The 25,720-nt window shown below is 46.1% G+C and overlaps 1 protein-coding gene across 2 annotated transcripts in view; it reads left to right on the top strand.

Moving 5' to 3' along the window:
- Positions 1 to 639: 639 nt before the first annotated feature.
- hus1 (HUS1 checkpoint clamp component) overlaps positions 640 to 25,720 on the top strand; it is a 58,735-nt gene continuing 33,654 nt past the window's right edge. For both annotated transcript variants that reach the window (XM_072508840.1, XM_072508839.1), the window contains exons 1-4: positions 640 to 738; positions 2,402 to 2,529; positions 19,874 to 20,050; positions 25,287 to 25,394. In XM_072508840.1, the coding sequence (XP_072364941.1) occupies positions 687 to 738; positions 2,402 to 2,529; positions 19,874 to 20,050; positions 25,287 to 25,394 (465 nt within the window). In that variant the 5' untranslated portion in view covers positions 640 to 686. The remainder of the gene's footprint in view (positions 739 to 2,401; positions 2,530 to 19,873; positions 20,051 to 25,286; positions 25,395 to 25,720) is intronic.

Below are 25,720 nucleotides of genomic sequence, written 5' to 3'. Positions count from 1 at the left end.
TGAAAGCAGACCAAAGCAGGCCAGCAGCACGGTTCAATTCCCGTACCAGCCTCCCCGAACAGGTGCCGGAATGTGGCGACTAGGGGCTTTTCACAGTAACTTCATTTGAAACCTACCTGTGACAATAAGCGATTTTCATTTAATTTAATTTCATTCATGATTGCATTGAATGGCGGAGCAGGCTAGAAGGGCTACATGGTCCACTGCTGATCCTATTTCTTGTGTTCCTGGTGCCCAGGTGACCATCCCCTCTACACCTCCTTGTGCCCATGTCACGATTCTCTCTGCTTACGGTGCCCAGGTGATCATTGCAACCATCCCCGTTGTCCAGCTCACCACTTCCTAACCCCTCTCCCCAGTGCTAAGGTGACCATCACCGCCCGCCCACCACCCCTAGACTGCTGCCAAAGTGACCTTGTCTCCACCTTTGCCCTGTGGTGTCCATTCTCCCACCGTCTGTCCTGATAGTCAGTTCACTATGCCCCCACCCCTGATGGTTAGATGCCCATCGCCACCCACCCGCTGGTTCCCAGGTGACCACAGCCCTGACTCTCTGGTGCCCGGACGACCACCTCAGGCGTTGTTGCAGATATTGCCGTGGTAACCAAAGGCGGTCAGACAGCGCGGAAGTGACGCGACCAACGTTGCCGGAAGTTTGTCGCTGTGGGGATCCTCTATTTCCGGTCATGAAGTTCCGCGGGAAGATTGTGGATGTCGGATGTTTAAATAATTTCACCCGTAAGTTAGCCCGAGGAGGCCTGCAGAGTGAGGCGGGACGCTAGTCCATTGCTTATTCCCCCTTCAGGATCCTGTTTTCTGAGCTGCAGTTACCTTTAGCCCAATATTAACTAAACTCCTGTTACGTTTTCGGCCTCTTGACCATTAGCTCTTTGACTCAATCACTTTGCACCCAATCCATCTTCAGCTTCACCAATTGCAGTTTCACGCCTTGTTCACTATCTGGATAATTTCCACCTCCATTCTTTTCCTCTACTTTTAGTGTCACTGCTGAAATTCTCATTCATACTTTTTCATGTCTGCACGATTTTCCCAACTCATCCTTAAGGTCTTCACGACCTCTCAATCACCCTAAATCCATCCCCTGCACTTTCCCTTCGCTAAGCCCTCATCACCCATAACTTTTCAACAGCTCTGGCTTCCCATTCACTGGTTTAAAAACTTTTGTTCAGGCTTTAATTCCTCCCATATGGTTTCTCCAACATTTCAAACTTTTCCATCTTGTATTTCCTGCCTTGTTGTATACCCCATCCCTCTCGCCTTTATTGGTGCCTTTCAAGCATCTCGATGCATCTCTGAATCCCCTCCTGCTGGAATGTCACTGTGCTGCCCTAAACTGAATACAGAACAGGCTGAATGACCTGCTATTTTGACATGTTCTAATGCAATAATATTAATGGCAACACAAACAATGATTTTTTTGCACTGAACAATCTGCCCCTTCAGGGGGTGTAATAGATGCTATGATATTTGGAATAAGAACAGCCCCATTACTCAGCTCAGTATTTTTCCATTCACTAATATCATAAAAAATGGCAGATTATATATTACATTGTTGATCATAGGACTTCGGCATGTGGATATTGGCTGCCACTTTCCTATGTTAGAACGGTGACAAAAGTGCTCACTGGCTTTCAAATGCTGAGGACATGTAAGGTGCTTTTTAAACGCTAATCTGTATTCTCTTACGTTGCAAATTTCCCAAAGGTGTGGAATTACGAAAGAATGTCTTTGCACTCGAGATTCGCCAAGATGTTACCTGGGCTAGAGTGCTTTAGCTATGAAGAGAGGCTAGTTAGGTGGGGTTATTTTCCTTAGAGCAGTGACGGTATTGGGGGGAGGGGCTCGATTAAGTGGACAAAATTATGAGGGACATTGATGGAACAGATAGGAAGAAACCTCTCCCTTTTGGAGAGGGATCTATAAACAGCAACAGAAATTAAGGTGAGGAGCAGGAGATTTAGCAAGGATTTGAGAAAACCCTTTTTCACCCAGAACATGGTAGGAATCTGGAACTCTGCCTGTAAAGGTGGTGGAGGCGACAACCCTCACAACATTTGAGAAGCATTTAGATGAGCACTCAAAACGCCATAGTATACAAAGCTATGGACCAAGTGCTGGAATGTAATGGAAGTGCTGGACCAGTTAGCTGTTGTGAAAAGTGCACATATTGACATCAGATGATGACAGAATCAAGCTGAGCTATGTAATCTACTTCAATTTTTTCAAAATTGAAGAATTGAAGTGATCTGATTCAGATTTTTGGAGTAACAAATTGCTATTTTCTTGGGGAAATTCACATGTTCCAAGGTGAAAATTAGTTTGAGTTATCATGAGTAGACAGTAGAACCTTTTTTTGAATCATTTGATTTTACATTTTCAGGTGTTGTGAACACTATCTCTAAACTCACAAAGTCATGTATTCTAAGGCTTACCAACGACAGACTGTACTTTATCCTTTCCGACAAAGTGGCCAGTGGAGGTGTTGCAATGTGGTGTCAGATATTTCAGGTAAATACCATTTAATAAACACAATTTTGCCTTATGTTTAAGTGTATGGTCCCTTCTTTGTGTCGTGTGAGATTATAATTTATTAATTTAGATTAATTTTGGGTGGGAGGTTCAGGAGCTGCCTGTCTTGGGGCCATGAATTTCTCAATGTGTCTTTACATAATTGAAGAGGATAATTCTTGACCTGCAGATCTTTGGGCGCATGAGATAGGAGAAAAAGCTAGCTTGCAAGTTCAGCAGGAATAGAGAAGGCAATGGAATGTTGATCTTTATTTTAGAGGGAATGGAGTATTAAAAAAAGGGAAGTTTTGCTAAAACTATACATGCACTAGTTATACCACACCTGGAATACTGTGAATAGTTTTGGTTCCCTTTTTTCAGGAAAGATATACTATCATTGGAGGCAGTCCAGAGAAGGTTTACTAGGTTGATCCTGTGTATGGAAGGATTTTCTTATGAGAAGAGGATGAGTTGGTTGGGTACGTACTCATGGGAGTTTAGAAGAATGAGAGATGACCTTATTTAGACATTTAGGATTCTCAGGGGCTTAATAAGTTAGATGCTGGGATGTAGTTTCCCCTTATGTGAGAGTCTAGGACCAGAGGGCATAATCTCAGAATAAGGGGTTGCCCATTTAAGACAGAAATGAGGAGGAATTTCTTCTCTGAGGGTCATGAATCTGTGGAATCCTTCACCACAGAGGGCAGTAGAGGCTGTATCGTGAAGTATGTTCAAGGCTGAAATGCAGGTTTTTAATCAGTAAGAGAATCAATGTTATGGGGATGAGGCGGAAAGTGGAATTGAGAATTATCATCAGACAAGTCATGTTATCATTGAATGGTAGAGCAGACTTGATGGCTGAAGAGTTTATTTCTGCTCCTACATCTTATGGTCTTATAGTGCCATCTGAAATGCAGGATTTGCTTCTTTCTCTTTCCTTCTCTGCCATTGTGCTGTCTCAAGTGATCACAATTTTAAACTATTGGTAGCAAGCCCCTTCTGGTCATCAATGTCAATGCTGCTGTGCTTCAAGGAGAGTTTTGTAATATCTTTGTAGCATTTTCCTTGTCCTTGCTTTGAAAACTGGCCCTTTTGAGAGTTAAGAAACCAGGATCTAGCAAGAGAGAGATGCTTTTCAGTCACTTGGACACCATGTCCTGTACATCAAAGTTGATTTTCCAGGAGTTTTGCCTCAATGTTTGTGGACTTGATTTCAGGAAGGACACAAACACTTGTTCTGTGGTCCTACCATTGAATCTGGAGGGTATGTTGGAGGCATTGCTGGTGGAATTTCTTTAGTGATCGTATGTCACTGATATGCAAGCCAGGTGTCAGTGCTGTACAGAAGTGTGATGTTGACAGTTGCTCAGAACACAAGGACTCCTGATGACTTGTGAAGGGGTTTGTTGTTAAATACGTGTTGCCGTAGTTTGTCGAAGGCCGAGCTGGTGCTGCTGATCTGGTTTTGGACTCCTCATCAATGGTGGCCTTTTGGGAGAGTTGTAGGAGCGGTTTCAAGACCTGTGTATTGAGTCTGCTTCCACATGGGGTCCTTCCCCGTGGCTCTACTCAGTACAGAGAGCAACAGACACATTAACAATCTGGATAAGACGGTTTTATTTTCTCAAGCTTGAGTTTGTGTACACGGAGGTGAGATCTGGATGTTTGCCAAGATCTATCTACTAAACACTGATAAAAACGCATCAATTATACAATTTCCAAAAATCAATAGCCTACCCCAGTTGGACTCGATCCAATCCCTGAAGCTGTCATGTTTAAACTTTATCCAATAAAATTGCAATCAATCCATAATGTGAGTCCCATCCTGTTAGCTGTTTTACAAAAGGCTTGGCGTCAATTTTAGCATCCTGCTAAAATTGTGAGGGACAGGATGGCAGAACTGGCATCCTCTTTACTCCATGGATTGTTTCAGAAGGACAGGATATCAAAAGTGGCTTCCTTTTCGCTTCATGGATTGTTCCTAGAGGATTTCGGAGGCCACTGATGATAACGTGTTTACTAGTAATTTGCTGATATCACATCTCCTGTGTCTCAAAAACATAGGCAAGTCAGCTAGCCCAAATCCCATCATACATTGTGGCCAGTGCTATGTCATAAAATACAGGTTTAATGGTTAATAATGCTTACCCAGTACATTTTCTGTAATTAATCTCAATCCTTTTGTTAAAAAATAACTTTTATTAAAGGTTTTCATAAAATATCAAGAACAAAATGAGAAAGAAAAAAGAACCCAACAGGGTTAAGTACAAAACACAATCTAAAAAAGCAACCCCCCAAACCCCCCCCCCCGTACCTGAATAATAAATTAACATTAACACCCCGACTTAAGACAACAGGTGTATACACCCCCTCAGACCCTTCCAGTGTAAATAACATAAACAAAAATTAAGTAAACCCCCCCCCCCCCCCCCCGAGCTGCTGCTGCCATTGACCAATGTCTAGCGTTCTGCCAGAAAGTCTAAGAACGGTTGCCACCGCCTAAAGAACCCTTGTACCGACCCTCTCAAGGCGAATTTCACCCTCTCCAATTTGATGAACCCTGCCATATCGCTGATCCAGGATTCCACGCTTGGGGGCCTCGTATCTTTCCACTGAAGGAGAATCCTTCGCCGGGCTACCAGGGACGCAAAGGCCAGAATTCCGGCCTCTTTCGCCTCCTGCACTCCCGGCTCCTCTGCCACCCCAAATATTGCGAGCCCCCAGCCCGGTTTGACCCTGGATCCTACCACCCTCGACACCGTCCTCGCTACGCCCTTCCAAGATTCCTCCAGCGCTGGGCATGCCAAGAACATATGGGTGTGATTTGCTGGGCTCCCTGAGCACCTAACACACCTGTCCTCACCCCCAAAGAACCTGCTCATCCTTGTCCCGGTCATGTGTGCCCTGTGCAGCACCTTAAACTGTATGAGGCTGAGCCTCGCGCATGAAGAGGAAGAGTTCACCCTCCCTAGGGCATCTGCCCACGTCCCCTCTTCGATCTCCTCTCCCAACTCCTCCTCCCACTTACCTTTCAACTCCACCACCGAGGCCTCCTTCTCCTCCTGCATCACCTGGTAAGTTTCCGAGATCTTCCCCACTCCCACCCACCCCCCCGAGAGCACCCTGTCCTGTACTGTGTGTGGCAGTAGCCGTGGGAATTCCACCACCTGCCGTCTGGCAAACGCCCTTACCTGTAAGTACCTGAAGGTGTTCCCCGGGGGGAGCCCGTACTTCTCCTCCAGCTCACCCAAGCTCGCGAACTTCCCGTCCACAAACAGGTCCCCCAACTTACGTATGCCTGCCCTGTGCCACCCCAAAAGCCCTCCACCTGTTCTTCCTGGGGCGAACCGGTGGTTCCCCCGTAATGGGGTCCACGCCGAGGCCCTAACTTCCCCCCTATGCAGCCTCCACCGCCCCCAAATTTTGAGGGCCGCCACCACCACCGGGCTCGTGGTATACCTCCTTGGAGGGAGTGGCAGCGGTGCCGTTGCCAGCGCCCCCAGACCCGTACCCACACAGGACGCCGTCTCCAGCCTCTTCCATGCAGCCCCCACCCCCTCCATCACCCACTTGCGCACCATTGTCACATTGGCGGCCCAGTAGTACCCACAGAGGCTGGGCAGCGCCAGCCCCCCCCTATCTCTACTCCGCTCCAGGAACACCCTTCTCACCCTCGGAGTCCCTTGCGCCCATACAAACCCCATTATACTCCTGTTAACCCGCCTGAAAAAAGCCTTCGGGATAAACACGGGGAGGCACTGGAACAGGAACAAAAACCTTGGGAGCACCGTCATTTTGATTGACTGCACCCTACCCGCCAGGGACAGCGGCAACGCGTCCCACCTCTTGAACTCATCCTCCATTTGCTCCACCAGCCTTGTAAAGTTAAGCCGATGCAGGGCCCCCCAGCTCCTGGCCACCTGGACCCCCAAATATCTGAAACTGCTCTCCGCCCTTTTTAGTGGGAGCTCGCCAATCCCCCTCTCCTGGTCCCCTAGCTGAACTACGAACAGCTCGCTCTTCCCCCATATTGAGCTTGTACCCGGAAAAGTCCCCGAATTCCCTAAGCATCCTCATTACCTCTGGCATTCCTCCCACCGGGTCCGCCACATACAGCAGCAGGTCGTCCGCATAAAACGACACCCTGTGCTCCTCCCCACCCCGCACCAACCCCCTCCAGTTCCTCGACTATCTCAGTGCCATAGCCAGGGGTTCAATCGCCAGTGCGAAGAGCAGGGGGGACAGGGGACACCCCTGCCTCGTCCCTCGATGCAACCGAAAGTACTCGGACCTCCTCCTATTTGTGGCCACACTCGCCATCGGGACCTCGTACAACAGCCTAACCCACCTGACAAACCCCTCCCCAAACCCGAACCTCTTCAGCACCTCCCACAGGTACCCCCACTCTACCCTATCGAAGGCTTTCTCAGTGTCCATCGCCACCACTATCTCCGCCTCCCCCTCCCTCGCCGGCATCATGATAACGTTCAAAAGCCTCCGCACATTCGCGTTCAACTGTCTCCGCTTCACAAACCCCGTCTGGTCTTCATGGATGATCTGCGGCACACAATCCTCAATCCTCGTGGCTAAGACCTTTGCCAGCACCTTGGCATCTACATTTAGCAAGGAAATCGGTCTGTAAGACCCACATTGCAAGGGATCCTTGTCCCGCTTCAGGATCAAGGAGATCAGTGCCCGGGACTTAATCTCAATCCTTAATAAACTAACTTATGTAAAACTATTCTAGTGGCATCCTAGCTATTCAGTTTTAAGAGGTTTCACCGCTGGACCTGCCTTTCAAGAGGTGGCTGCCAAGGTATGGGAAGTGTTCAACATATTCTAGAGTGTCCCCTTTAACATATTTATGAGGCAAAATATTTGACTGACCAAGTCTGGGTTGGTATATGCGTTTTGTTTTGCCAACATTTAAGGATTGGCCAAGTCTCGTGTGCAAAATTAAAGAGATCAAGAGTGGTTTGCAAATCTGCGGCAGAGTGTGCAACGACACTGCAGTCTTCAACAAACTGTAGTTCATGTCTGCTTAGGGTGGTCAGTTAGGAGACAACTAAGAGAGCAGAGTTTTTCAACGAGGTGGGATTTAACATTCACATCAGAGGATAGTTGAACTTTGAGGTAAATAGCCATAGTCATTAGATTTGTAATAGTCTGGGGCTATCACACAGCCTTACTTAGCACCGGTCTGGATTTCGAACAGCAGTTTCAGATCTCACACAGGACAGTTGCAAGTCAACATTGTAAATATCCATAGAATCCTTGCAGTGCAGAAGGAGGCTATTCGGGCCCATCGAGTCTTCACCTACCCTTTGAAAGATCACCTTATCTAGGCCTGTCCCTGTTGCGTTGATATGCCTGTAAGCAGTATTATAGATGGCTGATGGTGTGACCTCCAGCCAGCAGGTGGTGGTACAGACCCACCATTCAGTCTCGAGACGGTCATGTGACAAGGCACTCAGATATATGTGGGGGCAGATCTGGTGATCAGGGGATAGTTATAAGATGTACAAGAGGACGGTCGTGCCTCGGGGTAGTTCAGGGGAGTACAAAGAAACTCCATGATAGCTTGCTCTGTAACAGATCGTTATCTTACCACGTGTGATTTAATAAGGATCCTGGTTTGGACAAGTCACAAGTCGTTTCGTAGATTCCTTGCTAGACATCGAACACCAAACACAACATGGCACCAGAGTGCTGAAGATTTGAAGATAAAGGCGGCAGTGACAAAGTTAAAATTCGGAAGAAGGACCGACCTGGTGAACTGTGACCATTGGCGACTCGGCACAACAGAAGGATGGAGCTAGAGCTGGACGGGCTAAAGAGACCCCACCAGCTGCAGTTCATGGGGAACGTAGAAAAAGAATTGGTGTGCTTTTAAGCAGCAATTCCGATTCCACCTTTTAGCCCTAGGACTGCAGGTACAGTCTGAGGACAGGCTTCTTGTGTCGCTGCTTGCAGCAGCAGGTCCTCAAGCAGCAGAACTATATAATACCTTCGCCTGTGGCAGTGAAGAGCAGAACAAGAGCTACGATGAAGCGGCAAAGACTTTGATCGGTATTGCTCTATGAAAAACAACGAAGCAGGTGAACGTGTCATAGATTGTACGCGTGCCCAGAACAAAGGTCTTCAATCAAAAAGCCATATTCAGATGTGTCTTGTGAATGAGGTGACTGCACAGCAAAACAGTGCACTCAGCTTGAAACATTTTGTCAGCAACACAGGATGGTGTCAGTGCCATTAGTGCAGTGACGCACGGAATGAAGAAGCGTGGTCTCAGTGCGGGCTGCCATTTTAAATGGCCGACAGGAGCCCCCATCTTGTGCCTGAAATGTGGCTGTCATCATGGCCCACGGAATGTCTGGCCTTTGAAAGAGTTTATTTCAAGTGCGGCCGTGCTGGTCATTTTGTGAAAGTGGTCGGTGCGTCCTACAGGGGACCAAAGTAGATCACTCAACCAGACGGGGTCGAGAAAAGCAGTTAAGGAGATGACTCTTGATGAATTATTTTTCGTGGATTCAATCTCAACCAAATACACGGTGAGTCCAACAATGCACGAGACAGACGTTCTGATGACCAATTGGAACGGCATTAACGGCCCTGCTGATACCAGTGAAAGCAGATGTACCATTGCAGCGATGTTAAATGATACAATGGTAAAGTGCAAACTTGGCATGGGAGTGAAAGCAAATCTCCTCAGTTTGTGTGATCTGCAAGGTTTGTGGGTGACGCGAAATGCGTATACCAGCCAAGAATGCTGGCCGACTACAGTGGAAATGAGTTTGAGACTGTGGGGGAATATGTTCGAGAAGCTTGGGTGCACAATACAAGGCATATCGTACCGTTCTCCATTGTGAACATGAAACGTGAGTCCATTCTAGGAGGAGATGCGTCTGAGGCCCTGAACTTAGTTGAGCGACTGTGTGTCCCAGAAGACAGCTGGCCAGCTGAATACTATAGATCCCTACAAGATATCAGAGTGCAATGATTTGATGAGAATTCAGAAGAAATCCAGGCAGAGGACGACAAAGAGACGAAAGAGCCGAAGAGCATTCCGCAATTCTGGTTAACAGTCTTCAAGAACGTGCATCTGCTCAGTGGCATGATGCAGGAGCATGACGAGCCCGTATTAAAGCATCTGCAAGATGTGAATGTTAAATCGAAGAGCATGGGAAGCCGTGGAGCTTCACTGAGGAGTTTAAGTTCAAGCCCAATGAGTATTTCACAAACCAGGTGGTCAGGAAAGTATATCAGATGAATTCGCGGCCGCTTGAATCATTCTTCGATGAACCAGAAATCATGGGGTGCTGGATCGACTAGAGGGAAGGCAAAAATGTAACGTTGAAAACAATTAAAACCAAATTGAAGCACAAGGTTCGAAGCACTGGCAGAACAGTTACGAAAACAGTACCAAATGAATCATTCTTAAATTTTTTCAGTCCCCGAGGTTCCACAGCGTGGAAAGTTAAGCAAAAGTTCGGCAGCCAAGCTCAAGGCTGACTTTGAACTTGCCAGCCTTCTTCGTGAACATATAATTCCCTGTGCAATGTTGTACTTTACAGGAGAAATCATTGCGGACAATGCTGAATCCGATGATGATTACTACGGATATATGTTTGAAGAAGATGATGCTGAGATGGCGTGAACGGTGAGACGGATGAAGACTAGTATGAACTGCTTGTAGGTCTTTTCCGCAGGAGCAAGGACGGGCTCAATGAATAGGCTCAAGAAGCACTACTCCAGTGGTTTGGAAGGAATGACGAGGTGGTCACGGTGGACGTCCTGACCGCACTGGACATTGAGAAGGGAGGGAGCTCTGAGATAGCGCACTCCAAACTAAAAACTAGCATTGAAGTTGCTGACACCATGGAGGAGAGCCGCTGGACAAGTTGGAAGCAGACAGCATTGTGCCAATCCTAGAGAAGATTGCTCCAGAGGTACTTGGTGAATCATTTCAGGCCTCTGAATAGATTCCTGTGGTCGACTCCCTGATCCGTGAGGACGCTGAGGATGAGTGAGAAGAAATTGATGATGCATACGATGATAGCAATTCTGATGTTGAACAGATTGACAACTCCGAGAGTGAAGCAGTGGAGATCCTCGAGCACACTGAGGATGAATGGGAAGACATTGATGATGACTATGATGATAGCAACTCTGATATTGAAGAGATTGACAACTCGTAGAGTGAAACAGCGGAGGAGCTGATGACAATCTCGCTATGCAGCTCAATGGATCATTCATACATTCTCGAACTAGACTGTGATGACCCAACGCCAGAGAGTATCTCTCGAGCAGAGGAACCATTGAGTGACGCTCCTGCAGGCCAAGAAGGGGTGGCACCTATTGCTGTCGATCTAACCTCCACCCAGGCACCAGAAAATGCTCCAACATCCTGTTGAGGCCGCAGAAGTGGGCGTAGTCACACAACCCTGTGATGACACGTCGGCGCCTCAGGATCCACCTAAGATTCCGCTGACCTCCGGGCACAGGGTGCAGACTAGTACCACACCAGTGGCTGTCAAGCCTCAACACAAAAGAATTCATAAACCCATCGTCAAAACAAGAAGAAGAAAGAGGAAAGACTGGGAGAGCTGGCTCACCCCACCGACAAATACAAAAAATGAAAATAAGATCATGACTGACAATCCAGGGACAAAAGAAACAGCAAACACATGGAGAAGCAGCAAACAGTGTGTTGGCAAGAAGTGAAAATGAAAGAAGCTGGTGATGCATGCGTGGCAATCACGGATGCAGGCTTTCCAAAGACACAGAGTAAAGAGGAAACAAAGTTAAGAGGCCAGCACGTAAACCAATCTTTGAAAAGGCTGGCAAAAACCCAAATGATCACAGGAATGATTCCGTGGGGGAGGCACTGACCAGGCATATCATGTTTATGGACACGCTAGTTAAACTTGTTTACTTTATTAAACATATCACAAATGTATAAAGTTAAAATAGTAATAGTAGTTTTAAATAAATAATGTTTTCTGATGAAGGGGGATGTGATATGCCTATAAGCAATATTATAGATAGCTGGTGGTGCGACCTCCAACCAGCAGGTGGTGGTACAGACCCGACATGTGGTCTTGAGACAGCAGTGGTAATGTGACAAGGCACTCAGATATAGGTGGGGGCAGATCCGGTGATCAGGGGATGGTTATAAGGTGTACAAGAGGACAGTCGTGCCTAAGGGTAGTTCCAGGGAATACAAAGAAATTCCATGAAAACTCTGCAACAGATCGTTATCTTGCCACGTGTGATGTAATAGAGATCCTGGTTTGGACAAGTCACAAGTCGTTTGGTACATGCCTTGCTCGACCAAACGCAACACCTGTAACCCCACCTAACCGACACATCTTTGGATGCTAAGGGGCAATTTAGCGTGGCCGATCTACCTAACCTGTACATCTTTGTACTGTGGAAAGAAACCCGAGCACCAGTGGGAAACACACGCAGACATGGGGAGAACGTGCAAATTCCGCACAGACAGTCACCTAGGGCTAGAATTGAACCCGGGTCCCTGGCGCTGTTAGGCAGCAGTGCTAATCACTGTGCCACCATGATCATGAAGCAGTTGAAGGATTGCCATGCAGTTACTTGGACATTCAAATCTCTGCAGTCCAGTTCACAAAGCCTTGCGATTTACAAATGCCGGGTCTGGCCTGTGCAGCTCCTTATAATAATCCATAAGCTCCTCATTTATCTTTCCTGGCTCCGACAACACAACCCCTGTCCCGGTCAATATCTTCAATATTTCCCTGGTCGCGGCCTACGTCTGCAGCTGATGCGCTAACGTTCGACTCGCCTTATTCCCGTATTCCTGCTGCACCCTGTGGTGTTGGGTGCTCTGGTGCACAGATGAGCCAACACAGTTGTATGTGGTACAACTCTATTTTATTATAACTCTTATAATACAGTTCGTTCTGGATACTCTGCACGTGCTGTCTCCCTGAGTGTGTTTGGCAATAGATGTGTCCTGGTTCTCCTCTGCAGCTAATACTGACCACCGGGGGTCGTGTCTGTGCTTTTATATCTTTCTGTCATTGGTTGTGGTGTTGTGTGTTCTGATTTGTCTGTTGGTGTGTCTATCATGATGTGTGTGTTTGAATATCATGACATCCCCCCTTTTTACAAAGATGAGTGCCTACGTGGTTATAAATATAATTGTGTCGTGAGTGCATCTAAGAGTGTGTGTGTGTGTTGTGTACAGCGTGTGTTTATGACGTAACTATTTACATGGGGCGATGTCGGGTGCGTCACACTAACAAGGTTGTACCATAACAAAACTTGGATGCGAGAGAAAAAAAAAAACTTGAACATTGGTCCGGTCAGACGATATCTGGAACAATAAACAACAACAGGTTATAATACAGAAGTGTTTGACTTTTTGAACGTATGAACAGCGTTATAAGTCCAGTCTAATGGGTGACCGCCTCAAGAATGGGCTGGTCCTCAAGCCGGTTCAGCTGTGGAGATTTGGGGTCACACTGGTTCACCTTGGACTGTTGGAGGTGATGCTGTTGCCGAAGTCTCTACTTTACCATTTGTTGTACTTCGTGCAGTGCTTGGTTTTTTCATTCGTGCAAATATAACATTCAACATCTTTGTTAGTGGTGCTCTGGCTGTGGTTTGGTTCTGGTGGCGATGGAAGGGGCATGATCCGTGGCATCTCCACGAAGTCATCCTTGGGAACCAGTGGAGGATCCGGCGTGTGCGTACGGTGCAGTTGCGAGCGTGGAAGGCGGCACAAAGCCCGCTGATTGCGCCTACGCACCAATCCATCCGCCCTGCATGCCAGGAACAAGGTGGAGTCTGTTTTCTTTTTATGTTTGTGGTGGACGGCATCTTGTAGCCGATGGGTCGTTGCCATCGAAGTAGCACCATCACTAATATCATGCAAGGCGATGACTGTGCCAGATGTGGAAGTTGGCCGAGACCGTGTACGCTGGTTCCGGCCACCTGCTGTGCCGGAAGGGCGACTCCGCAGAGAAACGTCGAAGCATGTCGCCTTGGAGAGAGAATTGTTGCTCGCATCAACGTCTGGCGATGGCGCGAATTGGTGTGTCCAACTTGGACCGCCGGTGCTGGTTGCCACTGCCGACCCAGTGGGACTGCCACGCGATCCATTCCCTGTCGCCGTGGCATCTGCCGTCACCCTGAGCGTGCCATCACCGAGGCCGCGACACCGCCCGTCCGGAGCAAGGTCTGGCGTGCGCAAATCAGAGTCGGCGCTTGGCTGCTCCCCATCTGGAGTCCGGTCTGCCTTCCGTCGATGCCCCCCGTCCGGAGTCCCAACAGGTTCACTGGAGGCAGCCGAGATTCCCTGAAGCTGCACTTCTGGATTCGGAACATGCAGGAATGCACCAACCAGTGGAGAGGCTCGAGCCATCGAGGGTGGAAGCGGTGCGCCGCCACCGCAGTCGTCAGTGGTCCCACCGTGATCGTCGAGTGCCTCGGTACGCACTAGGCGAGGTCTGTCACCTTGCACCTTTTGCATGGGAAGTGGGATGCTGTCGTCACTCGTCTCACATCCCGTGGATAGATCGTCATTAGCAGCTTGCTGTTCACTAGGGTTGGGTAAATTGTCAGAGTTTTCATCTGGTGGTGCACACCATGTCGGTGGACTGTCATTGTCTTGCCATTGTCCTTCATTTGGGCGTTTCTTCTTTGGAACTTTAAATCTTCCCCCAGACATTGCAGAACCTTGTTTATTACCCCCAAATTCTCCCATATGTATGGTCTCGAATATCGGATCCACTGTTTCTATCGACATTGTACCATTTTCCAAAGAACATTCCGTTTCACTTTTCTTCTCAGGTACCTCATATGTAACTTTGTTTAATGTACATGCCTTCATGGTCTCTGGGTCTGATTTTGCTGGGACTGGCATGGTCACAGTCTCTCTTTTACTGTTCTCAATTGCCCACATTATACTCCCCATACATAACTGCTTAATCACTGGGGTTAGTGTGGTACAATGGATAATCGGGTCGACCTTATCTGCATCTTCACCATTAGTGGAAAGCACACTTGGTTCACTTGACACTGCTGTGGGTTTTAAATTCGTTATCTGGCTACTCGATGTCGGTGTCCTCAGGATTCTTGCTCCAATGTTCTGCTCAATAATCAGTGGAGTGTGTATAGGTTCAATGCAATTAATGTTCCCCTCAAGGTTTGAAGAGTCATTACTGACTAACTGCTGGTCTCCGAAGTTGGGATTTTGCGGCATTGTGTTGAAGGGAGACATTTGTCCCTGCTGTAGATATGATTCAGGTTGTGTTATTTCCATTACCTGAGGATCAATGTCTTGTCCATTTTTTCGATCCGTACTAAAACACTGGCAATTCTCAGTCTGCTCCTTGCAAGTTAAACATTCAATTAATTTCGTTAGCAAATCCTCAGCATCCTTCTGTGGCCGTGCAGCATTATTAATCTCTGTTCGGCTACAATGATCCTGAAGGTCAGCGCATAAACCTTTTTTCTTCGGGCTTGGACGAGGCGATTCCTTTGGCTTGTCTTCAGTTGGGCTTGAACAGTCTTCAGCGCTGTGCCCTTCATTGTAGCATGAGAGACCGTCATGGTCATGCTGCTGTGTAGTGGAGCATGGTAGGCTGTTATAGCCTTCTTGCTGTTCACGTGAGCATGGCAGACTTGCATCGTCTGCCGCTGGTTGGTCAGGAGAGGTTGCTAGACCCTCATGGTCTTGTTCCTGCAAGGACTGCGCTCTGGAGTCTTGCGTTCCTTCCATCGTGGAGTCCGTCCACGAGCTCTCTGTGGAGGCTTGTGACACTGGAGTCACTTCTTGTTCGTGCAAGGACTGCGCTCTGGAGTCTTGCGTTGCTTCTATCGTGGAGGCTGTCCACGAGCTCTCTGTGGAGGCTTGTGACACTGGAGTCACTTCTTGTCCGTGCAAGGACTGCGCTCTGGAGTCTTGCATTTCTGCAATTGTGGAGTCTGTCCACGAGCTTGCTGTGGAAGCTTGTGACACTGGAGTCACTTCTGGTTCATGCGAGGACTGCACTCTGGAGTCTTGCATGTCTTCTTTCATAGAGTCGGGAACGTTGAGCGGGACGTGGACCACGCTCTGTGTGGCAGCAGGGCACTCTCCGTGTGCTTGCACCGCTCCCTGTCTGTTAATGTCAGGCTGCAGCATCATCCGGTACTGATAAGTTGGAACGTCATATCTGCTGGATTGAAGATCCTCAAATCCGAAAAATGAATCCGCATCTGCGTCGGATTCAATGTGGGGGCCGCCAATGTGCAACACGAAAGGTTCGTCCGAGTCATAGTCATATAGGACCACGGAGCTATCATTGGGCTCGCGAGGTCCGGAAACACTGTAAAAATCGTCATCGAAGTATTCAAGGTCGGAATCATCGGCTTGTGCGTAGGTAACTGCTTGTCGGAGGGTTCTTCGGAGGTCAAATTCATCTCCTGGGTCAATTTGCGGCACTGTGCTGTCATTCCAGGTGAGGGAAGGTTGTTTTACAGCTTTAACAGATTTTTGTTTTTTTGATTTGGGACATTTCCCTTTTAAATTGGATTTGGGACATTTCCCTTTTAAATTGGTGCAGTCTGGGGCCTCTGACATCCTGACGCTCGGTATGTAGCACGTAGGAAGCGACTGCGCATGCTCAGATCGCTGTTCCTTTACCGATGGCCGTTTTCTTGACTGCGCATGCGCAGCATCTCGCGCATGCGCAAACGAAACTTCCGGTTCTGCGCACTTCTCGCGCAACTGTGCTAGCGTTATACCTTTAGCAAGATGGCCGCCGACCTCGACCCAGCCTTCTCTCAGGCCCGGGATTTCGGCCTCTGGGAATTCGGGCTCCGGGATCCCAGCCACGAGGTGAGTACTGCAGCTTTTCTTACCTTTATGTGCCCATTGGATTGCGTATTCTTCACAGTACTTGGAGAATTTGCCCAGGACTGCCTGGTAATCGTACCTTTGCTGCCTCCTGAAGAACCTGAACCTTCTGAATATTTCTCTTGCCCTTGCACCGGCGACGGTGAGGAGAAATTCAATTTTTTCCCTATCATCCAGGTCTTTGAGTTCAGCTGCCACCAGGAACAATTTGAAATTTTGCCGGAATCGCCGCCAGTTTTCGCGGAGGTCGCCGTGGCACTGGAGCGCCTGCGGAACCGGGAGCTCGTACATCATGCCTGGGCACTGCTGGTTGTCTGTGTACACTGAGGTATGCCGGCAGGTATCGATCCACTCCTGTACCATGTGGTGTTGGGTGCTCTGGTGCACAGATGAGCCAACACAGTTGTATGTGGTACAACTCTATTTTATTATAACTCTTATAATACAGTTCGTTCTGGATACTCTGCACGTGCTGTCTCCCTGAGTGTGTTTGGCAATAGATGTGTCCTGGTTCTCCTCTGCAGCTAATACTGACCACCGGGGGTCGTGTCTGTGCTTTTATATCTTTCTGTCATTGGTTGTGGTGTTGTGTGTTCTGATTTGTCTGTTGGTGTGTCTATCATGATGTGTGTGTTTGAATATCATGACACACCCCTCTTGCCCTACGCAGCTGTCCGACCCCCCCCCCCCGTTTTCAGCCTATCAAATTGCCCCTATAATTTTTTCCTCCTCGTCAATCCCTCTGTGGTGGGCACCCTCAAGTACTCCCTATCTACCTCCACTATCTTGTTCATTAGCCGTTCAGATTCCTCCTTTTCCTATCCGCATGAGCTTTGAATGAGATAATCATCCTTCAGACCACCGCTTTTCGCGCTTCTCAAAAAGTGGCCACCGCCGCCTCCAATGGGAGGTAGGATTTAAAGGTTTCCCAGCAAATTTCAGACAAAGATTTTTCCGTCATTCGGCAGGCGAACACCTATACGGTTGTTTGTGTCAGAGTAGCTTTATCTAGGATCAGTTTCAAAGCTCATTTCTAAATGCTTTCAAACTTGTTTGCATACTCTTTGGTAAGTCCAGCATTTCAAACCAGTGTTACACATTCAACAGTGGGCCTTGCATAACTATTAACCATGGTGAATAGATCAATTTGAGATTAGTTGTTTAGATTTATTGTCACATGTACCCGGGGTAGTGAAAAATATTGTTCTGAGTACAGTCCAGGCAGATCGTTCCATGAATGAAAAACATAGGACATATGATAAATACACAATGTAAATACACAAACATAGACATTGGGTGAAGCATATGGAGTATAGTGCTAACAACATTATAGAAGTTGCATAGAGGGATCAGTTCAATCCAGAAGAGGGTCATTCAGGAGTCTGCTAACAGCAGGGAGGAAGCTGATTTTGAATCTCTTAAGTGCATATTCTCAGACTTTTGTATTTTCTGCCCATTGGAAGAGAGAATAACCCGGGTGAAGGGGGTCAATGCATGGGAGTCCGATGTAAGAGTCCTTGTTGTCGAGATGCTCCAGGGATTAGTGTACGGCCAGGGCGATGGTGTCTGCTGTGGATCAGTTGTGGCGGTTTGCAAATTGCTGTGATCAAGGCATTCTGGAACGATGGAGTTGATCTGTCTCATGACCAACCTCTCGAAACACTTCATAATGATAGATGTCAAGGCCATCAGATGGTAGTCGTTGAGGCACGTTGCCTGGCTCTTCTTTGGCACCGGTATGGTGGTGGTTGTGATGCTTGAGAAGATGTAGCATGGGAAGTCTTCCTTTTGCTCTTTTAATCAATTCTCTTATCCCTCCAGTTTCTGTGTGAGTTCACAAACAATGGCCTGTTGCTAACATGGCTTTGAGACAGCTTGTAGTTATCAATTGTTACTGCATTTTGTCTTATCTCAAAAACTTATGGTCTGCTAAGTGGGACCTTATTCCCAAAGGGATACTATTTTTTCACTTCTTCCACTAGCAATGTGGGGATCAGGGCAGGATCGGGGAGAAGGCAGGAGAATGGGGATGAGAAAATATCAGCCATGATTGAATGGTGGAGCAGACTTGATGGGCCAAATTCTGCTCCTATGTCTTATGGTCTTATGCAACACTTCTCTAAAGTTTTCAAAATCTCTTTCAACGTCCATTGACTTCTTTAACCTTTGGGTTAAGGCCCAAACAAACAAGTCCTGTCTCTCCAGAAATGCCTAAGTTCAACAGCCTCTGTATTCATATCTGGCAATTTTTGAATCCCGTAGAGACCGATTATACTTAAAAAGAGATGTGAGTTTCCCAGCAACCAATTAAAAGAATTACACAACAAGAATTCACATTTTAAACTTTACTGTAACAAACTAAAATCACGTTCAACTAAACATTACTTAATAGGCAACTCATACATCAAACTGTGGAAAAGGCACTTCCCCATTAACTAATTGATACAACTGAAAATGCTTTGCCACATGTTTATACATTATGACCCTTATAGATGAAGTCCCAAACTCCTCCTGGCTTTTTCAACAGGATCCCTACTCCCTGCCAAGACAAGGTCTATCTTCCAGTATCCATTTGAAAATCCCTTCAGTCATTCTCATGAGTATCATTGAACTGACTTCCAGCAGCAATGCGCCTTCTGGAGACTCCTTGATCTTTTAATCTCTTCAAGTCCCATCTCTTCAAACAGAGTCTCTCTCTCTAATGTTCTGTGTCCAGAAGGACCTCGTGTGTCAAGATGTGAAAACTAGCACTTGAATTTCAATGGGTTTCGGCCTGGGTTTCTTTTCCCATGATAACCAAATCACATGGGCTTGTCTCCATTCTGAGTTCATTACACTTTCACGACCCCCCATTCCAGGACATTTTGCTTTACCTTAAATTAAAGAAGACTATTTAAAACATATAACGTCGCACATTCATAACAAAGTCTATTGGTGAATCTGTAACCATCACACATATCAAGTTTTCAAACCTTTCCCTCAAGTTGCCAGTGGTTCTTTTCCCAATCATCTTTAAGCTATGTCCTCTGGTTATCAATCCTTCAGGCACTGCAAATAGTTGAAGTATAGTTCTCTTGTACTGTCTCAAAAGTATTCACAAAATGTGCCCAGAATTGGACACACTAATCCAACTGGGGCCAAACTAGTTATATCGCAAATGCTTTACTCACGGCTTTGTTAACACCTCCTGTCATCTTCATACACCACCAATCTTTTCCTTTCTGGTGCAACTTTGTAGATTTGGCAGACACTCCACCTGCAACATCTAAATTCAACTGTGAGTCACAGCTCAGGAAGATGTGACTCAGGTCAGACTTTAGAAAACTATAGCTGTAGGGTTTTCACCTGTTGGAAGTGAGCCTTTCCAAATTCGCCCTGCAAACCATAATTGTCTATTAGATGTTGTAATTAATTATGTGTATATATAAGGTGGTTTAATATGTGATCTGTTCACTCCCACAGGGTAATTTTTTTGATGAGTTTCAGATTGAAGGAGTATCAGAAGAGCATAATGAAATTTACCTGGAATTAATGCCTGAAAATCTCTCAAGGTCCTTGAAAACAGCTCAAAATGCTAAAACTGTGAAAATTAAGCTGACGATGAAGCATTGTCCATGTATCACCATTGCTGTAGAACTGGTAAGAGCATCAATGTTTTGTTTGTGCTGGCAGTTCTCATCAGGTGACAGTGTTGTCATTCATTGATTACATGTTGTCTGTTTTATGGTGAAAACATTTCATTCTGCATTCCTGAGGGATTACCAAAATGAATCCTCTTCCTCTGAATCTGATTTTCTTACTCTTGTTAATGCCTTTTCTCAAGTTTCTAACTTGGATTAGTGTGTCCAATTTTTCTCAATTATAAATATAGGGTTGGATGGAGAGCTTCTCAACTACAGCTTTAGATGATATTAGTGATGGGAAGGTACAAAAGTGGGTAAGTGGGTACACTGCAGCTCCTACTTCCAAACAGCCTGCGAGTGGGTGCTGAACTTATAGTGTTAGTAAGTTCAAGTTTTGTACAGATTTAATAATTTTGTTGGGGGTTGTGGTGCAGGCAGAGAGGAGAAGGTGAGGGAGGGAGTTAAAATTAGTTGTTTGACATTGTTCATATTTTTCTGATCTTTGGGTCAGGCCAGGCCGCTGTCCTGGTGCGATCTCCTCACCTTGAGGCTGTTTTTGTTAGAGAGAAGAAGGTTAAGAGGTGACTTAATTGAGGCAGATGAATAGAGGATTGGATAGGGTGGACAGTGAGAGCCTTTTTCCTCGGATGGTGATGTCTAGCACGAGGGGACATAGCTTTAAATTGAGGGAGATAGATATAAGACAGATGTCAGAGGTAGGTTCTTTACTCGGAGAGGAGTAAGGGCGTGGAATGCCCTGCCTGCAACAGTAGTGGACTCGCCAACACTAAGGGCATCCAAATGGTCATTGGATAGACATATGGACGATAAGGGAATAGTGTAGATGGGCTTTAGAGTGGTTTCACAGGTCGGCGCAACATCGAGGGCCGAAGGGCCTGTACTGCGCTGGTATGTTCTATGACTTACCAGGATTCCTTGCATGTTAATCTACAGATGTAATGGCTGACCCGGTGGGAGAGGCGGTGCAGATTCTCCTTTCCGCCTTATAACCTGGAATGTCGGGCGGGGGGGGGTTGAATGGACCAGTAAAACGGGCAAGGGTCTTTGCACATTTGAGGGGCCTATATCCGGGTGATGTGTTCCTCCAGGAGACCCATCTATGGATAAAGGACCAGATAAGGCTTGATGGATCTGTACTTTGTTAATATATTTATGTGTCGCCGCACTATATATTAATTGATCAGAACTTGAGACTGAGCTTCCTGGGTGAAGTAAAGTGTCGCTTTATTTGTGTCAGTTTTTAAAGTCTACTGATCAAGTCAATTAAATGTGAGTATAGAATTTAGAAAGTTTGTTTGTCCAACGCAAATACAGAAGGTTGAGTTGTATTCAAAATACAATTCAGTTTGTGGTAATTTCTTCAGATCAAAATTCACAATACAAAAATGAAACAAAACAAAATGGCAGTTTGGAAAGCTAAAGCAAAAATAATAGATTTCAAAGGTTAGGTTAAAGATGATTACAGAGAGAGAGAGAAGGTTCTCTCCCTGTCTCTCAAGGAAATCATAATCTTTAAGGTTCTGTCACCTTTCTGACTGTGATTGGGTTAAAATAATTATAATTCATCTAATTCGACCAAAATGTCTGTCTATCAAGTTTTAAGAGATAATATAACATGAGAAAATTTCTATATGCTTCCATAATATGGTGTGATCAAAACACCTGATTCCCATCATGTTTTCTAGAACTGGGATTTTTGCCAGGAATGATAACAATGAGTCTATTCTGCAATGTGAATAGTCAGTTTTCAAACTGACTTCCTTATCTGATCTTTTCCCATGCTCTCAGCCTTTTCTGCTGTCATGGCTAATACATGACTTTTAATAGTATAATGTCACTAAATCATTTCTTCCTTTGAACTTTTCTTACCGATAAGAAAAGTAGATTTCTATCGAGTCTTCGCAAAAATTGTGCAGGATAAGTCTTTCACTCGGGCTTTAATGCTAGAGGCAGGGCAATCCATTAAAAAATACAATTTACTCTCTCACGGATTATGGATGACCCCAATGGCCGTTATATTATTGCCTGTGGTTCACTGGAAAACACTCCGGTTATTTTAGTGAATATTTATGCTCCCAATTGGAACGATCGGAGCTTCATAAACCCCCTGGTGAATCTCCTCCCCAACTTAGACTCACATCGGATACTCCTAGGGGGCGACTCAAACTGTGTCTTGAACCTGAAGTTGGACCGCTCCATCCCAAAATCCCTGACCTAGTCTAGGATGTCCAGGGAATTGACTTCTTTGTAGGGATTGTAGGGATCGTTTTCTGCATCCAAGCAGCGAAATATTTTCCTTTTTTCCCGCATGTTCACCTCGCCTACTCCTGAATTAATTTTGTTTTTGACAAATCCCTCCTCCCTCAGTGAGAACAGCCGAGAACTCGACAATTGTCATCTCTGATCCTGCCTCTCATTTTGTGGATTTTTGTCACTATTTTGGCCCTGGAGACTGGACTAGTGTTTATCAAGCTCGACAAAACAGAGTCAGTTTCTCCTTCAGCACTCTAACAAATCCTAAATGCCGTCGTAAGGGGGAAGATTGTCTCATAAAGTTCACATCGTGAAAAAGGAGAGAGAAGAACAATAAAGGCTAGTGGACTCCATCTTGGAGGTTGACCGCCAATATTCATTTAATATTAAAGAGGGGAAGGATCCAGTAGAGTGTGAGTCGTACTGACCCATTTCACTCCTTAACACAGAGTTAAACTACTGGCTAAAGTTCTGGCATCCCAAATTGAGGCCTGTCTTCCAACTATAATATCAGAAGATCAGAGAGGCCTTATTAGAGGTAGACAGTTAGAATAATAATAATTGCACATTGTCACAAGTAGGCTTCAAATGAAGTTACTGTGAAAAGCCCCTAGTCGCCACATTCCAGCGCCTGTTCAGGAGGCTGGTACGGGAATTGAACCCGCGCTGCTGGCATTGTTTTGCATTACAAGCCAGCTGTTTAGCCCACGGTGCTAAACCAGTCCCTTTGGATTTGGCCCCAAATTCTCCTCTGATGTACAGTGCCCTGAAAGGCAACAGCCGCACAAATATGATCTCCTCAGAATATTTTTTGCTGGGCACTAGACAGGGCTACCCCCTTTCTCCATTGCTCTTTGCTCTGGCCATTGAAGTCTGGTGATAGCGCTGAGGTCATTGGATGGATGGAGGGGAATATACTGGGAAGGAGAGGAGCACCGGGTCTCACTCTACACCGATGATCTACTCCGATGATATATTACGGTTCTGGCCTCAATGGAAATCATCATGAGGGTACTCACATAATTTGGCGCATTCTCAGGTTATAAATTAAATGTGGGTAAAAGAGTGTGTTTTCCAGTGAACTCATCAGCCAGAGGGGCTCAGCTTGGTTTGCTGTCGTTTCGTGTGTCGCCTCTAATTTCCGATATCTGGGAATTCACGTAGCCCATAACTGGGCCGTACTGCACAGACTGAACTTTTCAAGCCTCATCGGTAAGATTAAATTGAGCCAACAGAGGTGGAATAGTCTCCCTCTGACTCTTGCGGGCAAGATCCAAACTCTGGGTGAATGTGCTCCCACGGTTCCTATTCTAATTTCAATTTATCCCCATTTTTCTTGCCAAAAGCATTTTTTATTACAGTTAACAAATTAATATCAACTTTTATCTGGGCAGGCAAGAATGAAAAATTAAAATTAAAATCACTTATTGTCACAAGTAGGCTTCAAATGAAGTTACTGTGAAAAGCCCCTAGTCGCCACATTCCTGTTCGGGGAGGCTGGTACGGGAATTGAACCGTGCTGCTGGCCAGCCGTGGTCTGCTTTAAAAGCCAGCTATTTAGCTGAGTGTGTTAAAACAGCCCCTTGTTGAGTTCAGCACTCTGCTTCAGAGAGACAGATGATCGGGAGGCTTAGCCCTCCAGAATCTTCTGTTTTATTACTGAGCTGCCAACATACAGAAAATCCTACAATGGCTCAGGGTTGAACTAGAGTAGGATGGAGTCACAGCCTTGTGGCGCAGCCTCCTCTTACACGCCATAATTGCTGCACCGCTGCCCTTCTCCCCTGTAGGTCCTTCCTCGAGCCCTGTGGTGATCTTCTCCCTCAGGATTTGTAATAGTTCCGGCCGCACTTCAATCTCCTCTCACTGACCTCATTTGCCCGGATATGTGATAACTATCTCTTTGTGCCTTCGAACTTGTACCCATCGTTCAGGTCCTGGAGAACAGGAGGTCTGCTGCACTTTGGAGATTTATTTCTAGGTGGAGGCTTTGCCAGCCTTGAAAACTTCACGGACAGAGACAATCTGACTGACTCCAACCTTTTTCCTTTCCTTCAAATTTGGGATTTCTCACTTAAGTTATTTTCGTCCTTCCCACTGATCCTTCCTTCCTTCCCTGCTGGAAAAGGAATTGGCCGTGACACAGCGGGAGAGAGGGTCAATTTCAAGTCTGTACAATCTCATTATATCTTCAGATCCTGCGCCTTTGGATAGAGCATACGAGAAATGGGTGGGGGAGCTAGCCAAGGTGCTGACTGAGGAAGTTTGGAGGGAAGAAGGGTGAATTCCACTTTATCTTGCGCTACACTGAGATTGCTTAAGTTCAAAATACTACACGGAATACATTGGACAAAAGCAAGGATGAGTGCATTCTTTTGAGACGTGGAGAACAAGTGTGACCGCTGTTCACTTACGTCGGCTAACCAGATGCAAGCATTTTGGTCTTCTCCTAAACTTGCTGTATATTGGCATGGTATCCCAAGATTTTGCAGATAACCCAAGAAACTTGCCCTCTGGTTGCAATAGTTGGAGTTTAGACTCCCCGTCATTCTACTCAGGAGTATGGGAAGATGTTCTTGCCTTTGCCTCCTTGATAGCCAAGAGGTGAATGTTACTGAACTGGAGATCTCTCACACCACCCAAAGCATCTGAATGGGAGGAAGGTATGACATGGGTCTTGCATCTGGAAAAGATCATGTATACTGCAAGAGGCTCGGTGGGAACGTTCTATCAGAAGTGGTGGCCATTCATTACTTTCTTTAAAAACCTGGCCATGTTCGAGAGTTGGGGGGTTAAGTTAGTGGGGTTAGCATAGGGGTTTCTTGTTCCATTGTATTTGTTAATGAATTTCTTACTCTTGATTTTTTTAATGTAATATATATTATGTGTATATCTTTGTCAATATGTATATCACTGTTTATATTTGATAATTTAATAAAATGTTTATTAAAAAAATACTTTACTTCCTGCTCTTACAGCCATCGCTCTCTAGTCACAGTCGCATTGTTACACATGACATTCCTGTCAGCATCATCCCCAGAAAGCTTTGGAATGATTTTGAAGAACCCAGTGTTCCAGATTTTGATGTAAGTGATTAGGTTCATAGCTGACAGTGATGGGGAGATGGTGGCATAGTGATATTGTCACTGGACTAGTAATCCAGAGACCCAGGGTAATGCTCTGGGAACCCGGTTCAAATCCCATCATGGCAAATATAAATATAAATCCAATAAAATCTGGTGACCAATAAACCAATTGTCGATTGTAGTAAAAATCCATCTGGTTCAATCTTTAGGGAAGGAAATCTGCTGTCTTTACCTGGTCTGGCCTACATGTGACTCCAGACCCATAGCAATGTGGTTGACTCTTAAATGCCTTCTGACAGGGCAATTAGGGATGGGCAATAAATGCT

The sequence above is a fragment of the Scyliorhinus torazame genome, chromosome 6 (genome assembly GCF_047496885.1).
Source record: "Scyliorhinus torazame isolate Kashiwa2021f chromosome 6, sScyTor2.1, whole genome shotgun sequence".
NCBI classification, from domain to species: Eukaryota; Metazoa; Chordata; class Chondrichthyes; order Carcharhiniformes; family Scyliorhinidae; genus Scyliorhinus; species Scyliorhinus torazame.
The sequence above is the reverse complement of the archived record's forward strand: the minus strand, read 5'-3'. Positions and strand labels throughout refer to the sequence as shown.